At 36.7% G+C, this 21,598-nt stretch overlaps 1 protein-coding gene and 1 pseudogene across 5 annotated transcripts in view; both read right to left on the reverse strand.

Moving 5' to 3' along the window:
* GABPB1 (GA binding protein transcription factor subunit beta 1) overlaps positions 1-21,598 on the reverse strand; it is a 68,059-nt gene that overhangs the window by 28,065 nt on the left and 18,396 nt on the right. For all 5 annotated transcript variants that reach the window (XM_040492669.1, XM_040492671.1, XM_040492668.1 and 2 more), the window contains exon 2: positions 1,765-1,872. In XM_040492669.1, the coding sequence (XP_040348603.1) occupies positions 1,765-1,872 (108 nt within the window). The remainder of the gene's footprint in view (positions 1-1,764; positions 1,873-21,598) is intronic.
* Positions 18,988-20,148, reverse strand: LOC121041688 (40S ribosomal protein S15a-like; annotated as a pseudogene).

Genomic DNA, 21,598 nt, shown 5'->3' on the forward strand with positions numbered 1-21,598 from the left:
TTTTCCAAGTTGCTTTGTGTCCTTGTGCATTTAGTCATTTTTGACTGTTCATTTTCCTTGAAATTTCATTTGTGTATACTGTGATGAAGGTAGGTTCCCCGGGAAGAATATTAATTTGCTTCTTCCAGGAACCTGGGGTAACCTCAGTCCAAAGATTATTTTAAATTCATTTTTCAGTGTACAGTTTTTCAGAATGCACAAGAATTTATGAGTTCAGGTGACAAATGTGTCCAGGGATGGCTTGTGACTCCAAATCCTCATTAATAATTTTTTTTCTTTCCATTTGGTGACTTGTTTCAAGTCAGTTCATTTTCCTTGCAGTGCCCTAACAACAGGGCAAGGGCAGGGACAGAAGTAGGTAGGAAGAGGGAAAGGGCATTTCTGGTTTACGCTTACACAGAAGGTGCATCTCTTTGGGATTTCAGAATTATGAGGAGAGGATTTCTTAGGAGGCTTCTATGAGCAGTCTCAGGTCTCTGTCTCCAGAAACCCATGCCAGTGAGGTGGGCAAACAACAGGCAAATTCACGGAGTTCAGCAAATATTCTTAGGGTCAAAATTCTCTGGATTCTGGTTGTTTGCTTAGTTTTGCAAGTTAATAATTCCTTATTTTCTTTCTAACTCATTAGTACAGTAAAGAAGATTTTTTTTAAACAGTTAATGAAAAAATGCTTTATCTTTTAGAAAGACAAATGCTGAAATATTTATAGATGAAATAAAATATTTCATAGAATTTGCTTTAAAATAGTACAGAACAAAAAGTGGATGAAGTTATAGAGGAAACAAGATTCATCATTTTTTGGTATATTTGGTAATTTTTGAAGCTGGCTGAAGGGTATGCAGGGGTTGATAGATACTTGAAATATTCCATAATAAAAAATTTTTTTTTTCAACGTTTATTTATTTTTGGGACAGAGAGAGACAGAGCATGAACGGGCGAGGGGCAGAGAGAGAGGGAGACACAGAATCGGAAACAGGCTCCAGGCTCTGAGCCATCAGCCCAGAGCCCGACGCGGGGCTCGAACTCCCGGACCGCGAGATCGTGACCTGGCTGAAGTCGGATGCCTACCGACTGCGCCACCCAGCGCCCCAAAAATTTTTTTGTTTTTAATGAAAAACAAAAAAGAGCATAGGACAAGTATACCAGAAACAACAAAATCAAAAATCTGGAATTTTTAGTCGTTCCCAGTTAGGTAGGTTAATCCAGATTCCTAACCCTTCACAGTCCCAAGACCATCTCTTTTGACTTACCCCAGGAATTAAGTACAGTTATGGTTTTTATCTTCCTCACAATTGCCTTCTGTAGTTACTAGGAACATGTTCCCATTCCTTTCTTCCTCTTTGATCATGTTTGCAATACTGTTACAAGTATCAATTGAAATATGAATATATTTCCTTTTTAGGAGCAATTATCACCTTAACCTCAATCTTTATCTGTTATTTTCTGAATTATAAATTCTACCTGTGCCATTTATCAGCTTTAAATTAAATTCCAAGCAGCTACATTTTATATTCACCCTACAATATTGAACTCCATAGTTTAAAAGAAAAACCCTTTTGTAGACAGAATATCTAGATAAGGTTGTCATATATACATGACATAAAGATACAAATCATTTCCTTTAAAAGACAGCTATAATTCTAAAACTACAAATTTGCAAAAAAAATTTTTTGTTACATATAAATACAATACTGACTTTATCTGAAAAAACTAAACAGAAGAAGAAAGAAAAAAAAAGAGTACAACATTAAAATCATTCTTTACCCAGTCTGTAGTAAAAGGAGCTCCATTTGCCATCAAAATACGAACTTCATCATCTTGACCTGCTCGTGCCGCTTCTAAAAGCTTCTTCCCCAAATCTACCAGGGACATCTAAACAAAGCAAAGATGAATTTAACATCTCTCTTCATACATTATGACATGATTATTTTTCTTGTATCTTTATTAATACCAATTCTCAAATATCCCTCTAAAAGTTTGTGAAATGGTTAATCTGCAACTACAGATCACACAAAAGCAATTTATATTTGAATTTTTGGAACAGATATTCCCTTTTTCATTAAGTTTTTACCTAGCATAATAAAATTAGTTTGAATTCTCCAAATATAACTAGTAAACACAGATGAGGTAAGCAGCAGAGAAGGCTTGTCTAATATTTAGGAGTGATAAGAAACTGTTTTCACTGGAGTAGTTGCAGCAATAGTTTTTCATAAAAGTAAACAGAAATAAGGTACAAGATACTGTCCTCTGTAGTTGATGAAAATTAAAATATATCATAACAGCTTTTTGCAATGGTAAATCAGTAGATGTACTCAGAACGTAAAAATAATACTTTGAATGATTGCACAGTCAATATACATTCAAGTTCTTCCAGAAAAGGACACAATTCACATTCAAAGAAAATGCTGAAAAGAAAGTTGAACAGTATTATCAAAAGACTACATGTCTCACTAAGAACCTAGAAAGTTAAGTGTACTTCATTATCTTGTATTCAAGATACCTGAAAACACTAATGTCACAGGCCAGAGTTGTAAAAGTGTGGGAGTGAGGGTGTGGAGGTAAGTGGGGAGTGTATCTTCTTGAATAAGAAATAATGAAATATATGTTAGGGAACGATCATGAAAGGGTACACAAGTGAAGAAAGATTTGAATGTATCAGAGATGCTCAAATTCAAGAGATGATAGTTCTGAGGAGAAAAAAGTTCCCAAATTCAGAAAGACTATTCAACTGCAAAACTATTCAATGATATTATATAGTATCCTTGAGAAAAGGCAAACAGGTAGGGTTTGAGGCCTGGGAGGAAGGGAAGATACTGAATCCCTGCGATTTCCACAGGGAAAAATGTGCCCATGTTATGAATTTGCCTCAATAAGTGAATACCCTTTGAGAATTCAGTAGTCAAGGGGAAAGAAGTTCTAAGAAGGGGATGTCAGGTTGATTAGTGTATTCTAATCTTGTATGAAGAGGTATTATTCAAGAAGGAGGGGAGAGGACTATGTATGTATGTATGTATGTATGTATGTATGTATATATGTATGTACATACATATGTACATACTTACGCGAGAAGGGAGTTGACAGAGCTTAGAGAGGTTATTTATACCAGGAAGGACAGACTTCATTACATAATTAGAAGAGATGTTAGGGAATGTAAAAAGATTGATTAAAAGATGCCCCTTGAAAGAACAGATTTATGCTTACATTACTGTATTTTTTAGTAGATTCTACAACATGAGAATAACCAAACACAGAAGGAGTAAGCAGAAACAGGTATTAATGCTGGGAGGCTGATTAAGTGAGATGAACATGTCCAAAACAGGTATTTGTCACAAGGCAGGAAAGAACTTCTTATAATTATTCAATTTATAAGGATAAAAATAATTTAGAATATATTCCATGGTGAAGAAGAAAAACAATCACGTGAATTTATGTGTTTGATGTGGGGGTTTTTGCATGCTTTTTTGTGTGTTACATTTTCACCCCCGAATTTCTCATTTCCTTTCTGTTTTCTTCCCATTCTCTCATACCTCGATGGAGTCACTGGAACCCAAGATACAAATTAATCCTGTTAAAGACACTATGAGCTAAAGAGATTACTGATCTCTGATGAAGGATTCTTCCCAGGAAATATGTAGCAGGTGGATAGTAAAAATTTACATTACACTCAATAAGCAAAGAACCTGCAATCATTTCCTACAAAAGGCAGGGTAAGGCAAAAAGAAACTGACCTCTCTTCCAAAAAAAAAAGCACAGTAAAATCTAAACTGGCCACACTAACACAGTGACTCCACTTGTATCACCAAAACTTAATATAAATGTGGTTTTATAATGAAATAAATCTTCACCCAAAATATACCCTTTTGAGTATGTCTACACAGGTAATATAAAATCAGTTTGAATTCATTCAGCATGCACACTTCCAGATGACGGAGACATCTGGGTATAGGGCTTTTTCTCATTTTTGGAAGCTGGGTTGTCTGCCTTTTTCTTAATGTTTGTAAGCATTCATAACATACATTCTGAATATGAGTTGTCAGATACAATATTATAAATATCTCCCTCCAGAACCTGATTTCGTCACTCTCCACCCCTTTCTTTGATATCACATATTATCTTCTATGGGTAGATAATGAAACCTCAATGTATTAAAAAATAATAAAATAAAATAAAATAAAATAAAATCAAAGACAGCAAAGGAAAGTTTGCCATAAAAATGAATGTAAGAAACATCAATGTTTTAATTACGCAAAATTTTGGTCTGATTCAAAATGAAAAGGGGAAAAAAAAAAACACCATGAACCCAACAACAATCAAAGGACATGACCATATATTTTCCAAAAGAGAAAACAAATAATTCATAAGCATAAAAAATGTTCAGTGTCATAAGTCAAATAAATGTAAATAAAAGTAATTTCTGATGCAGTCAAGAATGAGTTGAGACTCACACTTCCATATATAGTGACATACATGTTGATAGCGGTATAAAGGGATCAGCTTTAAAATTTTTTTAATGTTTATTATTTTTGAGAGACAGAGACAGAGCGCAAGAGGGGGAGGGGCAGAGAGAGAGGGAGACACACAATCCGAAGCAGGCTCCAGGCTCTGAGCTGTCAGCACAGAGCCCAATGTGGGGCTTGAACTCTTGAACTGCGAGATCATGACCTGAGCCAAAATCAGACATTTAATTGACCTAGCCACCCAGGTGCTCCTGGATCAGCTTTTTTATAATGTCAATTTGGCAATACATAAAAGTTACCAAAATGTTCAAGTTTAATGACTTAATAAATGATCCTACTTCTGAGAAAAAATAATATACTGAAACAGATCTATCAATACACATATATACAAACAGATCTAAATACATACTACATTTTTATCATGTGAACAAAGTAGGAAAATTGTGGAATCTGAGAATATGCAGTAGCTCAAAATATAGTTGGAAGTTACATAATAACATTAAAAAGTTATGCCACATTAAGTTAAAAGATACAAAACTAATTTTTGAATGTCAAAATATACACACAGAGAACAAAACACGGGAAAATATGTCAGTGATAAGCTTACGGGAAATTTTGCTTTCATTTTACAAAGTTTCTATAATGTTACTATATTATCTTCCTAAATCAAAAGTGGGTTTTTTGTGGTGCCTCAGTGACTCAGTCAGTTGAGCATCAGACTCTTGATTTTGGCTCAGGTCATGATCTCATGGGTTCATGAGATCCAGCCCAGCATCAGGCTCTGCACTGACAGCACAGAACCTGCCTGGGATTCTCTCTCTCTCTTTCTTTCTCTCTCTCTCCCTCCCTCCCTCTTTCCTCCTCCTCCTCTACTCACACATGCATGGTGTTCTCTCTCTCAAAATAAATAAACATTAAAAAAAATAAAAAGATTTCTTTAAGGGACAAATTACATTGTATGACTATCAACTAACTAAATGCTGACATTAAAGAAAGTTATATACTACTGACTTACTAAACAGGAAAAGTGGAAAAAATAAAAATGCTGGTATTGGGTACTTAAAGTAGTAAACTTACTGATCTGCTTACAAGAATTACAATGAAACAGTGATGCGTTTGAATGAATCAACTTCTCCCATAATTAATAATTCTGTAGTTGTCTTAGTTATTTAAAACATGACATATTTAAGGACTCAGGATACTTAAGTTATTGTAGTTTTAAGATCCCACGACTGGGGCACCTGGGTGGCTCAATTGGTTAAGCCCCCGACTTCGGTTCAGGTCATGATCTCACAGTTCGTAAGTTCAAGCCTCACATCTGGCTCTGCGCTAACATCTCGATGCCTGGAGCCTGCTTCAGATTCTGTGTCTCCCTTGCTCTGCTGCTCTCCCCCACTCGCATTCTCTCTCTCATTCTCTCTTTCAGAAATAAAGAAACGTTAAAAATTTTTTAATAAAATAAAATAAAATTCCATGAGCAACATAGCCATATAGTAGATATATGTAGCTGGATACTCTAAAACCATTAGGTCTCAAAATGGTAGCAGCACTGCCACCTAGAGGGCCCTTTGGATATATGTGAAGGCATTTTGGGGACTGATGCAGGACACAGTAAGGTGAAAGCTCTACTACCATTTAATGGGCAAGTGTCAGGGATATTAGAAGTCTAGCAATGCAGGAAACAATTCAGTATGGCAAAGAATTGTCACATGTTCTGGGTGGCTTCCAAAGGCTCCAATGAATACATCTAAGACTAGAACTTAATATGTAAACAAAATGTATTTTTCCATAGTTGTTAATGTATCCCAAATTTCTCAGAAGGTAACCATACAATAAATCTGTTTTGTTCAGAACTTTACTAAGAATTGTTCACTATTTTGGAAAATCACATCACCCGTGTCAATGCCACTTGGTTATCTGGAATCACCAATATAAAACACTATCAATCAGATTTCACAGCTATCATTCATAGTGACTCTACAAATGACTCTATGGGGCAAGCATTTGACAACTTCTTGTCTCATCTAGAGTAGTCTGCCTGAGTATTTACATACTGAAATATACATTTTATTATAAATTGCTTTCCTTCCATTTCTTCATTATAAGGTATTATAATGACTTTTTGAAATTATGTAGATATGTAATATTAACCATAATTTTCACTTCAAGTTAGCAAAAGGGACAATACAAAACATTTTTTTATAGAAAGACAGCAATGGATGGGGCGCCTGGGTGGCGCAGTCGGTTGAGCCTCCGACTTCAGCCAGGTCACGATCTCGCGGTCCATGAGTTCGAGCCCCGCGTCAGGCTCTGGGCTGATGGCTCAGAGCCTGGAGCCTGTTTCCGATTCTGTGTCTCCCTCTCTCTCTGCCCCTCCCCCGTTCATGCTCTGTCTCTCTCTGTCCCAAAAATAAATAAACGTTGAAAAAAAAATTAAAAAAAAAAAAAAAAGAAAGACAGCAATGGATCTAAATAAGATTGGAAAATAATTGGAAGAAAATACATAGGAGATCAAGTAAGACCAAACTCAAAGGCACTCTTAATTTTTTTTGTAGACAATTAGTAAAACTGAAAACAATGACAATACCAAAATGTAGCAATTTCATTTCTGATTCTCACCTGAGGGGAACCACACACATCACAGAGTAATTCTAACCTTCAGAGGATCTCAAATACATTAAGACAACAAACTGACTGAGGGGCCATAGCTCCAGAGAGCCCCCTCAATTTACTTTGTTCATTATTCATCTATTAAATCCCCACAGATAGAGTGTTAAATTTACATAAAATCATTTAAGGACCTAGCAACAAATGTTGCTTTTTTGGTATGGCAAATAACTTTCCCCCAAGCAAATAAAGAAGCATAATTCAATTCAGTAAATTTTAATTAATGTTAAATATACTTACTGAAAATACACTGTATGTATGGTACTGAATGCCATCCAGGTTAATACCCCTTTCCTCTCAAAAAGAAACGTAATCTAAAAACCCACTGCAATAAATTCCATCCTTAGTTTTTTTTTACTACTTCTGAAAAAGTTGATCACAATCTAATACAAACCATTATTTTTTTTAACTTTAATAATATGAATTTTAATAAGATCTATAAAAGAACTTCAAAATGTCTACAAACTAGTTACTTTTTGCTCAAAACTACATGCTGAGAGAGCCATCTAGTGGTAATAAGAATTACTAACTCTCCATTGTTAAAGCTTAAAGTCTATTTTGTTTTAAATTTCTGTAATTCATAGCTCATAGAGATATTTTGAGGATTAAAACATCTACTGGATGTGAAAACTCTATGAAACTGTAAAGTACTAGCTCCATGTGAACTGTTACTAGCATTAAAAAAGAATATGAAAGCACTTAGAAAATATAATCCAATCACAATATACTAAATAATAAACCTTGACTGCCTAATTAAAAACTTCAGAGTAAATTTACAATATCACACCTATGCCCAATGAAAACAATTATAAATCCAATAAAATTTTTCTAAAGTTTTTCATCCAAGCAATTTAGTACTGTGTATGAAAATGATCATACTCTTTGACCAAATAATCCCACTCATGAACCTAACACAAGGAAACTATCTGAAACATAAATATATTAATAGTAATGTTATTTAAAATAGATAAAAACTGGAATGCCTTACTACAATCAATAGTTAAAGAAATTAAGATAGATCATAATGGAATATTGCAAGCATTTATTTTTTTTACTTTTTATTATGGGAAATTTTGAGCAAATACAAGAATAGACACAATAGTATAATGAATAGCCATCAACTAGCTTCAACATTATCAATTTATGGCCAGCCTATTTCCCACGCACACCTATTATTTTGGAGCAAATGTCAGACATCATACCATTTTATCTGTAATATTTCAGTATGTATGTCTAAAAAATAAAGACACCTTTTAACACAGTACTATAGTCATTTAAGACTATTACTTATAAATAATATGCAACAGTTAAAGCATGTAAAATGTGACTCTAAGTAAAATTAAGTAATTACAGTCATGTGTATAACTATATGTAGGAAAATATCGTTGGGCATGAGAACTTAGTTCCCTACATTCTCATAAGAAAATAATACTGATAATAAAAGTAGCACCTGGCATCTTGCTAAATATCTACATTGTCTCAGGTAACTAAATAGCCTTACCACAATAGTCATGGTCTCCATTTTGCAAAGGAGACAAACAAAAAGTTAAAGGATTTACCAAAGAGCACTAGTTTTAGTCTAAAGAGAAGACCCGTATTTCTTAACTCTTGCGTTCTAAATTAGAGAACACTGGGAATCTGCTGGGATATAAAAGAACGTGCCCTTTAAGTCTTTCTCTGTGCAATTCCTTTGAAGAAAAATAATCATATGAACTCTGGTATATTTGGATTTTTCTCCCTTTCCCGTTTTGTATAGTTTTTTTTTTTTTTACTTTTTTTTAACTTAAAATGACACTTTCAAACATAAAACGTCTAAAGAAAAATCATCTCCCACAGACCCTTATTTCAGAAAGCCACTAGAAGACGTAGTCCTCCAAGACCAGGAGTAAACCAGAAAGAAGAATCAAGGAAATAAGGGATCTAACATAAATAGGGTGAAGAGGATCCTCAAGATAATGGTAAAGGAGACCCCAAGATGTGCTGGACCAGAGACCTGGAAAGTAAATCCAGACTGGAGCCAGAGGACAGAGGTTCCAGAAGAAGGTCTTCAAGGAAAAGATAAGCTAGTAAGACTGCCAGGAAAAGAATGAGATTTCCTGTGGGGAATTTGAGATGGGTTAATGATGGATACAAGAAAAGTAAGGCAAAAGAAAAAACTACACAATTTGTTTTTCAGAGGGAAGAAAACAAAAACCTATAGAAGAAAGAAAATGTAATCCCAATATGGCATGGGTTAGTAAAAAATGGTAGTTCCAGGATTAAAATAACCATTGAACACTAATCCAGGAAAAATTTTGGTGCACTTCTATTAAGAAGATGAAAAGTGAGGAAAAATATGCTTAGAGATGGTTTGGTTTAAGATAGCCAAAGCTTCATCTGCATAAGTAGGAAGTCAAAGATACCTAAAACAGAAAAATCAATTAATAGCATAAGCTTGTTATTTAGAAATATGGAGGGAAGTACTAGGGGGAAAAAGTGAAAAGAAAGAATGGATACCTCTGGGAAAGAGGGTTCTGGGGTGAGAAGGAATAACACAAGGGACTCAGGGTTATTGTTTTCTGTTTGTGTGTGGTTTTTTGTTTTCACTATAAAACCTTGTATTTTTTACTTTTTCAACTATGTACATGTATACTTTCATAAAAATAAAAATTGTAATAAATACATTTTCACTGTATATTAAAAATGTAACATTCAAATTCAAAGTCATCCCCACACTTCCCTGTGGTCTTATTCCCCAGAAGTTACAACAATTTAAATGTTTAGTGTGTAGCCTTCCAGATCTTTTCTATGCCTACAGGAACACACATAGGCACAAGACTTCTTTTTAAACAAACAAAAAACATAAAAAGGGATCATACTATATGGTTTTGCAACTTGCTTCTTTCCACTTAACAGGGATCCTCTTGTTTTATCAGTGACATCTAAGTGCACACAGATAAAAACATTCTTTTTACTGGCTGCACAGTTTTACAAAGTGTGGTAGGCTGAATAATGCTCCCCACAAAGATGTCTAGATCTTAATTCCCAGAATCTGTGAATGTTAGCTGTTAGCTTACATGGAAAAAAGGACTTTCCGGGTATGATTAAAGATTTTTTTTTTTTTTTTTTTTTTTAGAGTTGGCCAGACATTTATTTTTTTTCAATATATGAAATTTATTGTCAAATTGGTTTCCATACAACACCCAGTGCTCATCCCAAAAGGTGCCCTCCTCAATACCCATCACCCACCCTCTCCTCCCTCCCACCCCCCATCAACCCTCAGTTTGTTCTCAGTTCTCAACAGTCTCTTATGCTTTGGCTCTCTCCCACTCTAACCTCTTTTTTTTTTTTTTTCCTTCCCCTCCCCCATGGGTTTCTGTTAAGTTTCTCAAGATCCACATTAGAGTGAAAACATATGATATCTGTCTTTCTCTGTATGCCTTATTTCACTTAGCATAACACTCTCCAGTTCCATCCACGTTGCTACAAAAGGCCATATTTCATTCTTTCTCATTGCCACGTAGTATTCCATTGTGTATATAAACCACAATTTCTTTATCCATTCATCAGTTGATGGACATTTAGGCTCTTTCCACAATTTGGCTATTGTTGAGAGTGCTGCTATAAACATTGGGGTACAAGTGCCCCTATGCATCAGTACTCCTGTATCCCTTGGGTAAATTCCTAGCAGTGCTATTGCTGGGTTATAGGGTAGGTCTATTTTTAATTTTCTGAGGAACCTCCACACTACTTTCCAGAGCGGCTGCACCAATTTGCATTCCCACCAACAGTGCAAGAGGGTTCCCGTTTCTCCACATCTTCTCCAGCACCTATAGTCTCCTGATTTGTTCATTTTGGCCACTCTGACTGGCGTGAGGTGATATCTGAGTGTGGTTTTGATTTGTATTTCCCTGATAAGGAGCGACGCTGAACATCTTTTCATGTGCCTGTTGGCCATCCGGATGTCTTCTTTAGAGAAGGGTCTATTCATGTTTTCTGCCCATTTCTTCACTGGGTTATTTGTTTTTCAGGTGTGGAGTTTGGTGAGCTCTTTATAGATTTTGGATACTAGCCCTTTGTCCGATAGGTCATTTGCAAATATCTTTTCCCATTCCGTTGGATGCCTTTTAGTTTTGTTAGTTGTTTCCTTTGCTGTGCAGAAGCTTTTTGTCTTCATAAGGTCCCAGTAATTCATTTTTGCTTTTAATTCCCTTGCCTTTGGGGATGTGTCGAGTAAGAGATTGCTATGGCTGAGGTCAGAGAGGTCTTTTCCTGCTTTCTCCTCTAGGGTTTTGATGGTTTCCTGTCTCACATTCAGGTCCTTTATCCATTTTGAATTTATTTTTGTGAATGGTGTGAGAAAGTGGTCTAGTTTCAACCTTCTGCATGTTGCTGTCCAGTTCTCCCAGCACCATTTGTTAAAGAGACTGTCTTTTTTCCATTGGATGTTCTTTCCTGCTTTGTCAAAGATGAGTTGGCCATACGTTTGTGGGTCTAGTTCTGGGGTTTCTATTCTATTCCATTGGTCTATGTGTCTGTTTTTGTGCCAATACCATGCTGTCTTGATGATTGCAGCTTTGTAGTAGAGGCTAAAGTCTGGGATTGTGATGCCTCCTGCTTTGGTCTTCTTCTTCAAAATTACTTTGGCTATTCGGGGTCTTTTGTGGTTCCATATGAATTTTAGGATTGCTTGTTCTAGTTTCGAGAAGAATGCTAGTGCAATTTTAATTGGGATTGCATTGAATGTGTAGATAGCTTTGCTGTTATTTAACATAGTGTTGGAAGTTCTAGCATCAGCAATCAGACAACCAAAGGAAATCGAAGGCATCAAAATTGGCAAAGATGAAGTCAAGCTTTCGCTTTTTGCAGATGACATGATATTATACATGGAAAATCTGATAGACTCCACCAAAAGTCTGCTAGACCTGATGCATGAATTCAGCAAAGTTGCAGGATACAAAATCAATGTACAGAAATCAGTTGCATTCTTATACACTAACAATGAAGCAACAGAAAGACAAATAAAGAAACTGATCCCATTCACAATTGCACCAAAAAGCATAAAATACCTAGGAATAAATCTAACCAAAGATGTAAAAGATCTGTATGCTGAAAACTATAGAAAGCTTATGAAGGTAATTGAAGAAGATATAAAGAAATGGAAAGACATTCCCTGCTCATGGATTGGAAGAATAAATATTGTCAAAATGTCAATAAAGATCTTGATATAGGAAGATCCTGGATTATCTAGATGGGCCTAATGCAATCAGAAGAGTCCTTATACGAGAAAGGTTGGAGGGTCAGGATCAAAGAGAAGGTTGCAGAGAACAGAGAGAAGAGAGACAGAGATTTGAAGCTGCTATAGCTGCTAGCCTTGAAGATGGTGGGAGGGGGGTGCTGCACCAGTCAAGAAATGCAGGCAGTCTTTAAAAACTAGAAAAGGAAAGAAAACAGATTCTCCCCTGGAGCCTCCAGAAGGAACACAACCCTGCTAAAATCTTAATTCTGAGTCTTCAGACCTCCATAACTGTAAAATAATAAATTTGTGTCGTTTTAAGGCACTAAGTTTATGGTAATTTGTTACAGGAAATAGGAAACTATTACAGTACAGAAATAAGAAACATATATACGGAATATGAATACATTAATTATTCAATCAATTTTCATTTTTCATCTTTACAAATAGTGCTGTAACAAACCCATACACTTGGGTTAGCACTTTTATGAAAACTACTCTAGAAAGCATAATTTTGCTAGGGCCGCATGGGTGGCTCAGTTGGTTGAGTGTCCAACTCTCGGTTTCAGCTCAGGTCAAGATCTCACAGTTACAGGATTGGGCCCCACATCAGGCACCTTGCTGAGTGCAGAGCATGGAGCCTGCTTGGGATTCTCGCTCTTACTCTTTCTCTCCCTCTGCCCCTCTCCCCCACTCATGCTCTCTCTCTCTCTAAAATAAAAAAATAATCTTTAAAAAATTTTTTACAAAAGAAGTATAATTGCTACATTTTTAACATCACATTAAAAAAATTATTGTAATCTTTATTTTTGAGAGAGAGACAGAGAGACAGAGCATGAGTGGGGAAGGGGCAGAGAGAAAGGGAGACACAGAACCCAAAGCAGGCTCCAGGCCCCAAGCTGTTAGCACAGAGCCCCACACAGGGCTCAAACTCACGAAATGTGAGATCATGACCTGAGCTGAAATCGGATGCGTAACCAACTGAGCCACCCATGTGCCCCTACATTCACATTTTAATTGTGATAGACACTACCAAATTATCACCAAAAGTTTATACCAATTTACACTCCCACTATCAGTATAAAATAATGACTGCTGCTCCACAAGGTTCCCAATCCCCAAAGCCAGAACTTTGATTCCAGATGTAGATTTTCCCAAAGTTAAAGCCAAGGATCCAGTGAACTCATACTCACAAAGCTGATGAAAAACTTCCTTCCAGAATAACTTTTCTTGAGAAAATATGACCTGAGGAAATCCCACTACCACACAGGGATAACATAACACACAAAGGCTTTAACATCTTTAAAGCCTTCTATTAAAAGGGCATTCTTTGCTTCCAACTGGGAATCAGAAGGAAAGGGGATTCTCATACCGTTTTTTCACCCACTTTACCAGTGAAAGCCTGTTTAAAACCATGTATGTTCACATTAAGTTTCATAGAGGGAACATTTCTTCTCTGGTGCCTACCTATCCTGTCCAAATCATGAGCCCTCATCAGACATGCCATTTATTAAATGATGATAATTCCTAACATGTATATAATACTACATATACACATATAGTGGGTGTAACATAGTAAAGTATAACACAGCCATCCATGTATGTGTATGTACATATAGAGAGAGAAAACAAGAGAGATTGTGCCAGACACAGTCTAAGAATTTACACATACTAACTCATTCAATTTCACAATACCTTCAAGTCAGAATTATCATCATCATCATTGTATTGCTGAGAAAACTGAGTCATAGAAAGTTACATGCCCAAGGTCATACTGCTAGTGGAGAATAACCAAGGCTGAATGGCTCCAGAGTCCACATTCACAACACAGGCAATACACATACTATGCAATATGCCATCATCTGAGTCCTTCTAGTGACCACAGGCTAGATGTCCCCACTGAATGCATGCACTACCAATGCTACTCCCTGGCCTAAATACTAACCACTTCCTTTATACACTTAACTTCATTTCACATAAAATACAAGAGGTGGTACAATAAAAGTTGGCATCAAATTAGACTCTGACTTGCACTGGTCACCAAATGATTCATGTTTATGTGTCTCACTTAAATTATAAAATGCTTAGAGGCAAGGATGGTAGCTTATGTGTCTTTCAACTGGATCCCTTTTCTCTTCCCCTTAAATATTGGCAGTTTCTCAGTGTGTCATTTTTCAGCCCTCTTTTTCATTCTCTACATTCTCTCCTCTAGAAAGTTTATCTTCCTTAGCCAAGATTACCTGATGACTTCCAAATCTATCTTCAGTCCTAGACTCTGTCCAAGCACTAGACTCAAATGTTCAACTGGATAGATGCTTCCACCTGTAGATTCCAAGGTACTTTAAAAATCAAGCTGGGGTGACCGGGTGGCTCAGTCAGTTAAGTATCTGACTTCGGCCCTGGTCACGATCCTGTGGTTCACAGGTTTGAGCCCCATGTTAGGCTCTGTGCTGACAGCTCAGAGCCTGGAGCCTGCTTCATGGATTCTCCCTCTCTCCCTGCCCCTCCCCCACTCATTCTCTCCCCCCCCCCAAAAGTAAATAAAACATTAAAAAATTAAAAAAAAAAAAGTCAATCTGTCCAAGTAGTGGCTTGTTTTGTAGATCAGAAACTTTGGAATCGTCCTTGACCCCTTTCTTCTACCCATTTCAATTCCAATCAATCATTAAGACCTGTCACTTTTACCTCCTAAATGTCTCTTAAATTCTTCTACCTCTTTCCAATGCTAGAAAGTAGGCCTTCAATAAATATATGTTGACAGTCTTGTCTCTCTGCCTCAATCTTTGCTCATCTCCATCCTTTCTCTCCTAGGACACCTCTAAATTAGTGTCTATGCCTCAGTCTGGGAGACATACATTTAATAATTCTCTTGTCTAAAAACCTCATCAATACAACCATTTGAAGAACAAATTATCAATATTTAGCAGAGTTGAAGGTACGTCTACCCTGATCCAGGATTCCACTACTAGAAAGTTGCCGTATCTCCTTAACATGTACACAAGGAAAGGAAGCATGTATAGGAACGTTTACAGAAACATTATTTGTAATTGAAGAAAAAGAAACTACAAACAACCTAAGTGTCCATAAACAGGAAAATATTTTTAAGTTTTTATTATAAAATCTTTTAAATATAGAAAAGTGTATATGTATGCATATAAATGAATATATGTGTGTATATACACAAACACACACACCCATATGCCCATCACCCACATTCTAAATTAAAAGTTGGCCATCTTGCTTCATCCTACTCCTTTCTAAAAAAAATGTACTTTACAGCTGGCACATACTGCATTTGGTTGTTATATCTCTAGATTAATTATATGCTCGGACAGTTTCCTCCCCCCCCCCCCCCCCCCCCCCCGCTACCCTTGTTTTCCTCTCCTATGACATTAAATGGCCAGTTCATCTATATCTCACATTCTGTATTTTTCTGATTGCTTCATCTAAGGTGGTGTTTAATTTCTTTCATCTCCCATATTACTTATAAACTGAAAGTCTGAAAAGTCCGACTAAATTCAGATTTTAAATGTTCTACAAAATTACTTCAGGCGTGCCTGGGTGGTTTAGCCGGTCAAGCATCCAATTCTTGATTTCAGCTGAGTTCACGATCTCATGATTAGTGGGATCGAGCCCCATGTCAGGCTCTGTGTGGACAGTGCAGAATGTGCTTGAGATATTCTCTCTCTCTCTCTCTCTCTCTCTCTCTCTCTCTCTCTCCGCCCCTCCACTGCTCTCTCTCTCTCTCTCAAAATAAATAAATAAACATTAAAAAAATACTTCAGTTGATGCAGTCTATTTGATATTGAATCACATCAGGATGCACATATTTTTTGGCTCATTGTTAGTGATGCCAAGATTAATAACAAAGCTGGTAATAAGCCTGATCCTTCCACTGTAAAGTTTTATTGTTTTGAGACCAACTAGTATTCTGTGGAGTGTTACTTTGGCACCATGCAAATTTCTACCAAAAAAGACAATTCAATTGTTAAATTACCAATCTTCAGAGTAAAGAATAGGTAATAGCCATCTCCATTTGTTTTTTTATTATATATTGTTTCAAATTATTCTCCTTATTCTTTTTTATGTTCAAATTGTCTCCATTTTGGCCAAAAAGAGCCTCTTCAGGTAGGCTTTTCTTGTGTCTTTGAAAGGTTTCTTGCTTCTGGCACAAATTGTCCTAGGTTCACTATGTACGTTCCCTGCCTCACTCCTGGAACCAGTCATTTCTTCAATAAAGTATTTAAAGAACAAAACTGAGGTAATACAAGTACTTATTATCTACGAAAGTGACACACTTTCAAGATCCTTTCAGAGGACACATCTAAGAAAGAAATATATATATGGATGGAATTAAGAAATATGGATATTTTGGGGTGCCTGGGTGGCTCAGTCAGTTAAACGTCTGACCGGCTCAGGTCATGATCTCATGGTTGGTGAGTTCGAGCCCATGTCAGACTCTGTGCTGACAACTCACAGCCTGGATCCTCCTTCAGATTCTGTGTCTCCCTCTCTCTCTGCCCCACCCCCATTCATGCTCTATCTCTCTGTGTCTCTCAAAAATGAATAAACATTTAAAAAAATTTAAAAATAAAGAAATATACATATTTTAAATCCTGAATTCATACTGACATTTATAATTCAAGTTCAACATTATAAATATCCTTTTTTGCCTAGCTCCTTTGATTTTGTATTTCTATTGACTTCTAACATATAAGCATACAATCTTATTTATTGGCTTTAACCTAAACATGTATCCAATGGTATCAGAATAAAAACATCAACATTACAACTAGCAATAAAATGAATGAGGTTTAAGATTTCTCTGCAGTTCTTTTTGTCCTTAGCATATATGCCATTTGATATAGAGCTCAAAAGTCACTTGAGTGTGTTTTTCTCCATGTATTTAAAGAACTATTTTGATATACAATAGGTTCATTTTTTTAAGTTTGTTCCCAATTTTAGAGATTGTTTTTATTTTCATTTAATTGTAATTTTTGAATGTGTAAAATATTTACATAATTCAAAAGTCAAAACTAAACAGGAATCTCACTTCCATTCCTATTTCCTTCACATCATTCCCTCTCCCTCCCTCTTCCCCACCCCAAGGTAACCATTTTATTAATTTCTGGTTTGGCTTTTCAGTTTTTCTTTTTGAAACATAAACAAATTAGTATATATATTCTTACTCGCACACACACACTTCATATACCAAGAGAGTATACTACATACACTGTTCTGCACTTAGCTTTTTTTTTCCACTTAATATATTTCCCAGAAAATTCTCCAGAGATTTACCTCATTCTATTTTATGCCTGCATAATACTATGTGAAAATACCAGTTTATTTTTAATTAAAAAAAAAAAAAAACACTAGTCATCTTTTACTCTCTAGCAAGTAAAAGACCACCTTATTATTAGTTCAAGGCCCTCTATCACCTGCTGTAACCTCACACCTTCACCTTGTCCACTTTTCTCAATTCCCACCTCATAAAGGACCCTGATAGCCATCAGATTCTAAACAATTCTTATTCGATACGTGTCCACCTTACTCCATACCCAATGCCTTCCATCATGCTATTTGCCCAGTTTAGATAGCTACCTTCCTTCTCTCCAAATCCTCCAATCAAAGCCCATTTTAAAAATTTCTCTTCTCCAATAAACTTTCTTTTAAAATTTTTTTAATGTTCATTTATTCTTGAAAGAGAGAAGGTGGGAGAATGAGCCGGGAAGGGACAGAGAGAGAGGGAGACACAGAATCTGAAGCAGGCTCCAGGCTCTGAACTGTCAGCACAGAGCCCAATGTGGGGCTCAAACTCAAAACTGCGAGATCATGACCTGATCCAAAGTCGAAGTCAGATGCTCAACCAACTGAGCTACCCAAGCATCCCTCCAATAAACCTTCCTTAAATGAGCTAATTCCTCAATAATCCTTCCCTTTAAATTTTCTCAGGTATTTATAGCATTATCTATGTTTTCCCTTCATTCATTAAACAAATGTTTAGTATGTGCCAACAGAAAGGTAAACAAAAACAAGTCCCTACCCTCATGGAGCTTGTGTCCCTGGGGAAGAGGCTACCAATTAATCAATCAGTAACAGTGGTACTATGAAGAAAATGTAAGGCAGAATAAGAAAAGAGAAAATACTGGATTAGAGATGGGGAATCACCATTTTAGACAAAGTCTAAGGAAAGGCCTCTTCGAGGAGAGGACATTTGAGTAGAAATGTGAATTAAGGGAGGAAGCAAAGCAAGGAAGGATTCCTGAGAAAAGCATCATAAAGGACAGGTCACTCTTTTGGCTCAGCATCAAAACATCTTCATATGTCCAAGGAATTCCCCTCTGATGAGTCCTGAAAGAAGCCAGAAACTTCTACCTACTAGTGAAGCTAAATACTTGCTTTTCCAGCTTTCCACGCAGCTAGGGTGCAGTTACGTGACCTCCACTCCAATAAAGAAACGTCCAGGATGGACTATAACTTAGGAAATAAATGCATAAAAAAGCAGCAAGTATATAGAATCCATTATGGCAAGAATGGAAGCAGATTCCATTGACAGTGGTGGTTTCTTCCTGTGACAAATTCCTTTTCTGCTAAATTAACCAGAGGTGGTTTCTGGTTTTTAGAACTAAGCTGCTTTTTTTTAAGAACTAAGAATTCTGACTGCTCCTGATGATCTAGGGAGATGGCACAGCAAGTTTAAGGGCCCTAAGCTTGAGTGAAAAATGACAGCAGGATATGCAGTCACAGAAACAGAAATGGACCACATCATGTAGGGTGTTATAGGCACTACTAAGTACAGACTTCACTGAATTTACCAGGAAGTTGTTGGAATGTTTTCAACAGGAGAGTGTTGTGATATGATTTATATGCATGCGTATGTGTATATATATATATATATGGTCCATTGAGGCATTTTATTTGCACATATGTATTATATCCCTAGAAAAAAATCTCAGGATATTCCCTCCGGTGTGTTTCATCTTCCTTCTTCATGGTCCATGATGCCAGCTGAGGTTAGTACAATGAAAGCAAATTGGCTAGACAGGAGATTATTCTGCCATTTTTCTACATCTTTGAGTTGCCCATCAAATCTGGGGCTGATCACTCCACAGTTTAACCTGCCCATGAAGTTCCCAGCAATTTTCCCAGCTCTGTGATCATCAACGATTTCAAAATCGCCAGCGTAACCATGCCTCATCATCACAGCTATGACTTTGGAGCATGGCCTGATAAGAACCTGGTGTTTGCCTCTCTTTTTGGCATTGTTAATACTCTTGAGAGAATCTGCCAGGACATTTATGTGCATTATTACGGTGGCACAGAAAAATGGCAGAAAAGAGCTGATTTACATTTTTTTAAAACTACTCCTGTTATTATATGGGTAGTACATAGAGGGAGGCAAGAATTGAGGCGGGAATACTACTTTAGGAAATTATTGGAGGCAACAGCTGATGATGCCTTAGGCTAGGAAGATACCTGTGCAATTATTTACTTTTTACCTTTAACTAGGTTTAAATCTAGCATCTAATTTTGTGCTCTCTCCATTTGTTACCTGTTCAGTTTCTTTTCTCTGTCTTCTTTTGGACTGATTCTTTTTTAACATTTTATCTATTTCTTCTACTGATTTGGAAGTTACAGCCTCTATTTCTGTTCTTGCAGTGGTTCCCTAAGAATTATACCATGCATTAAAAGTCTAGAGTTAACCAAAATCTTGCTTTAAAAGACCTAAGCAGGGACACCTAAACGGCTCAGTCGGTTAAGAGTTTGACTCTTGACTTCAGCTCAGATCATGCGGTTCCTGCACTTGAGCCCCACATCAGGCTCTCTGCTGTATGCTAGGAGCCTGCTTCTAATCCCGCTTGCACTCTCTCAGTAATAAATAAACATTAAAGGGGCGCCTGGGTGGCTCAGTCAGTTGGGCGTCCAACTTCGGCTCAGGTCATGATCCTGCAGTCCGTGAGTTCAAGCCCTGGATCGGGCTCTGTGCTGACAGCATAGAACCTGGAGCCTGCTGCCGAGTCTGTGACTTCCTCTCTCTCTCTCTCTCTCTGCCACTCCCCCGCTCAAGATTTAACTCAAAAATAAACGTTAAAAACAAACTTTTAAAGAAATAAACATAAAAAAATAAATAAAGACCTAAGCAAGCATCAGTCAATGGCAATGTGTGGACCCTGTTTGGATTACAATTTGAAGAAACTAAACGTAAATTTTTAAAATCTTTTTTTTATGGAGCAGTAAAAATACTCGGTATGGTACCATGATGATGAACACATGTCATTATGCATTTGCCCAAATGCATAGAACATACAACATTAGTATGAATCATAATGTAAACTATGGACTTTGGGTGACGATGATGTGTCAGTGTAGGTTCATCAATTGCAACAAATGTACCACTCTGGTGGGGATACTGATAATGGGGGAGGTTATGCAATGTATGGGGGCAGATGGTGTATGGAAAATACTTTCCCCTCAAGTTTGCTGTGAACCTAAAACTGACCTAAAAAAATTATTATGACCTAAAAAATTAAGTTGGTAAAAAAAAAAATCATTTTGGATAAAGAAATACCTGAGAAAGTTTACAGTTGTTAGATGTTCAGTACTCCCCTTTTTTGTTCCCTAAGATATTTCAATAAATGTGAATGTTGCATTAAAAAAACAAAACCATCAGCAGTTGTGGGGAGCCTGGGTGGCTTGGTCGGCTAAATGTCTGACTCTTGATTTAGCTCAGGTCATAATCATTGGGATCTGCACTGGGTGTGGAGCCTGCTTGAGATTCATTCTCTCTCTCTCTCTCTCTCTCTCTCTCTCTCTCTCCCTCCCTCCCTCCCTCCCTCCCTCTACCCTCCCCCAACTCAAGCTCACTCTCTCTAAAAAAGAAAAGAAAAAACATCATTTTGGAGATGGAGGAAATGTTAACACTGCCTAAATACGTAATGATATTAAGGAATTATGTTTATAGTTTTCTGGATAATTGTATTATAATTTAAGTTTATATATTTTTAGAGATAAAAACAATATATTTATAAATAATGTGATACTTGGGATCACTTTTAAAATAATGAGGGAGACAACCGGGTGGCTCAGTCAGTTAAGCGTCCAATTCTTGGTTTTTGCTCAGGGCATGGTCTCATGGTTTGTGGGTTCGAGCCCCACATTGGGCTCCACACTGATGGTGAGGAGCCTGCTTGGGATTTCCTCTCTCTCTCTCCCCCCACCTGCTAGTGAGCTTGCTCTCTCAAAATAAAATAAAAAAATA

This window comes from Herpailurus yagouaroundi, unplaced genomic scaffold (assembly GCF_014898765.1).
Source record: "Herpailurus yagouaroundi ecotype Mexico unplaced genomic scaffold, PumYag 184, whole genome shotgun sequence".
NCBI classification, from domain to species: domain Eukaryota; kingdom Metazoa; phylum Chordata; class Mammalia; order Carnivora; family Felidae; genus Herpailurus; species Herpailurus yagouaroundi.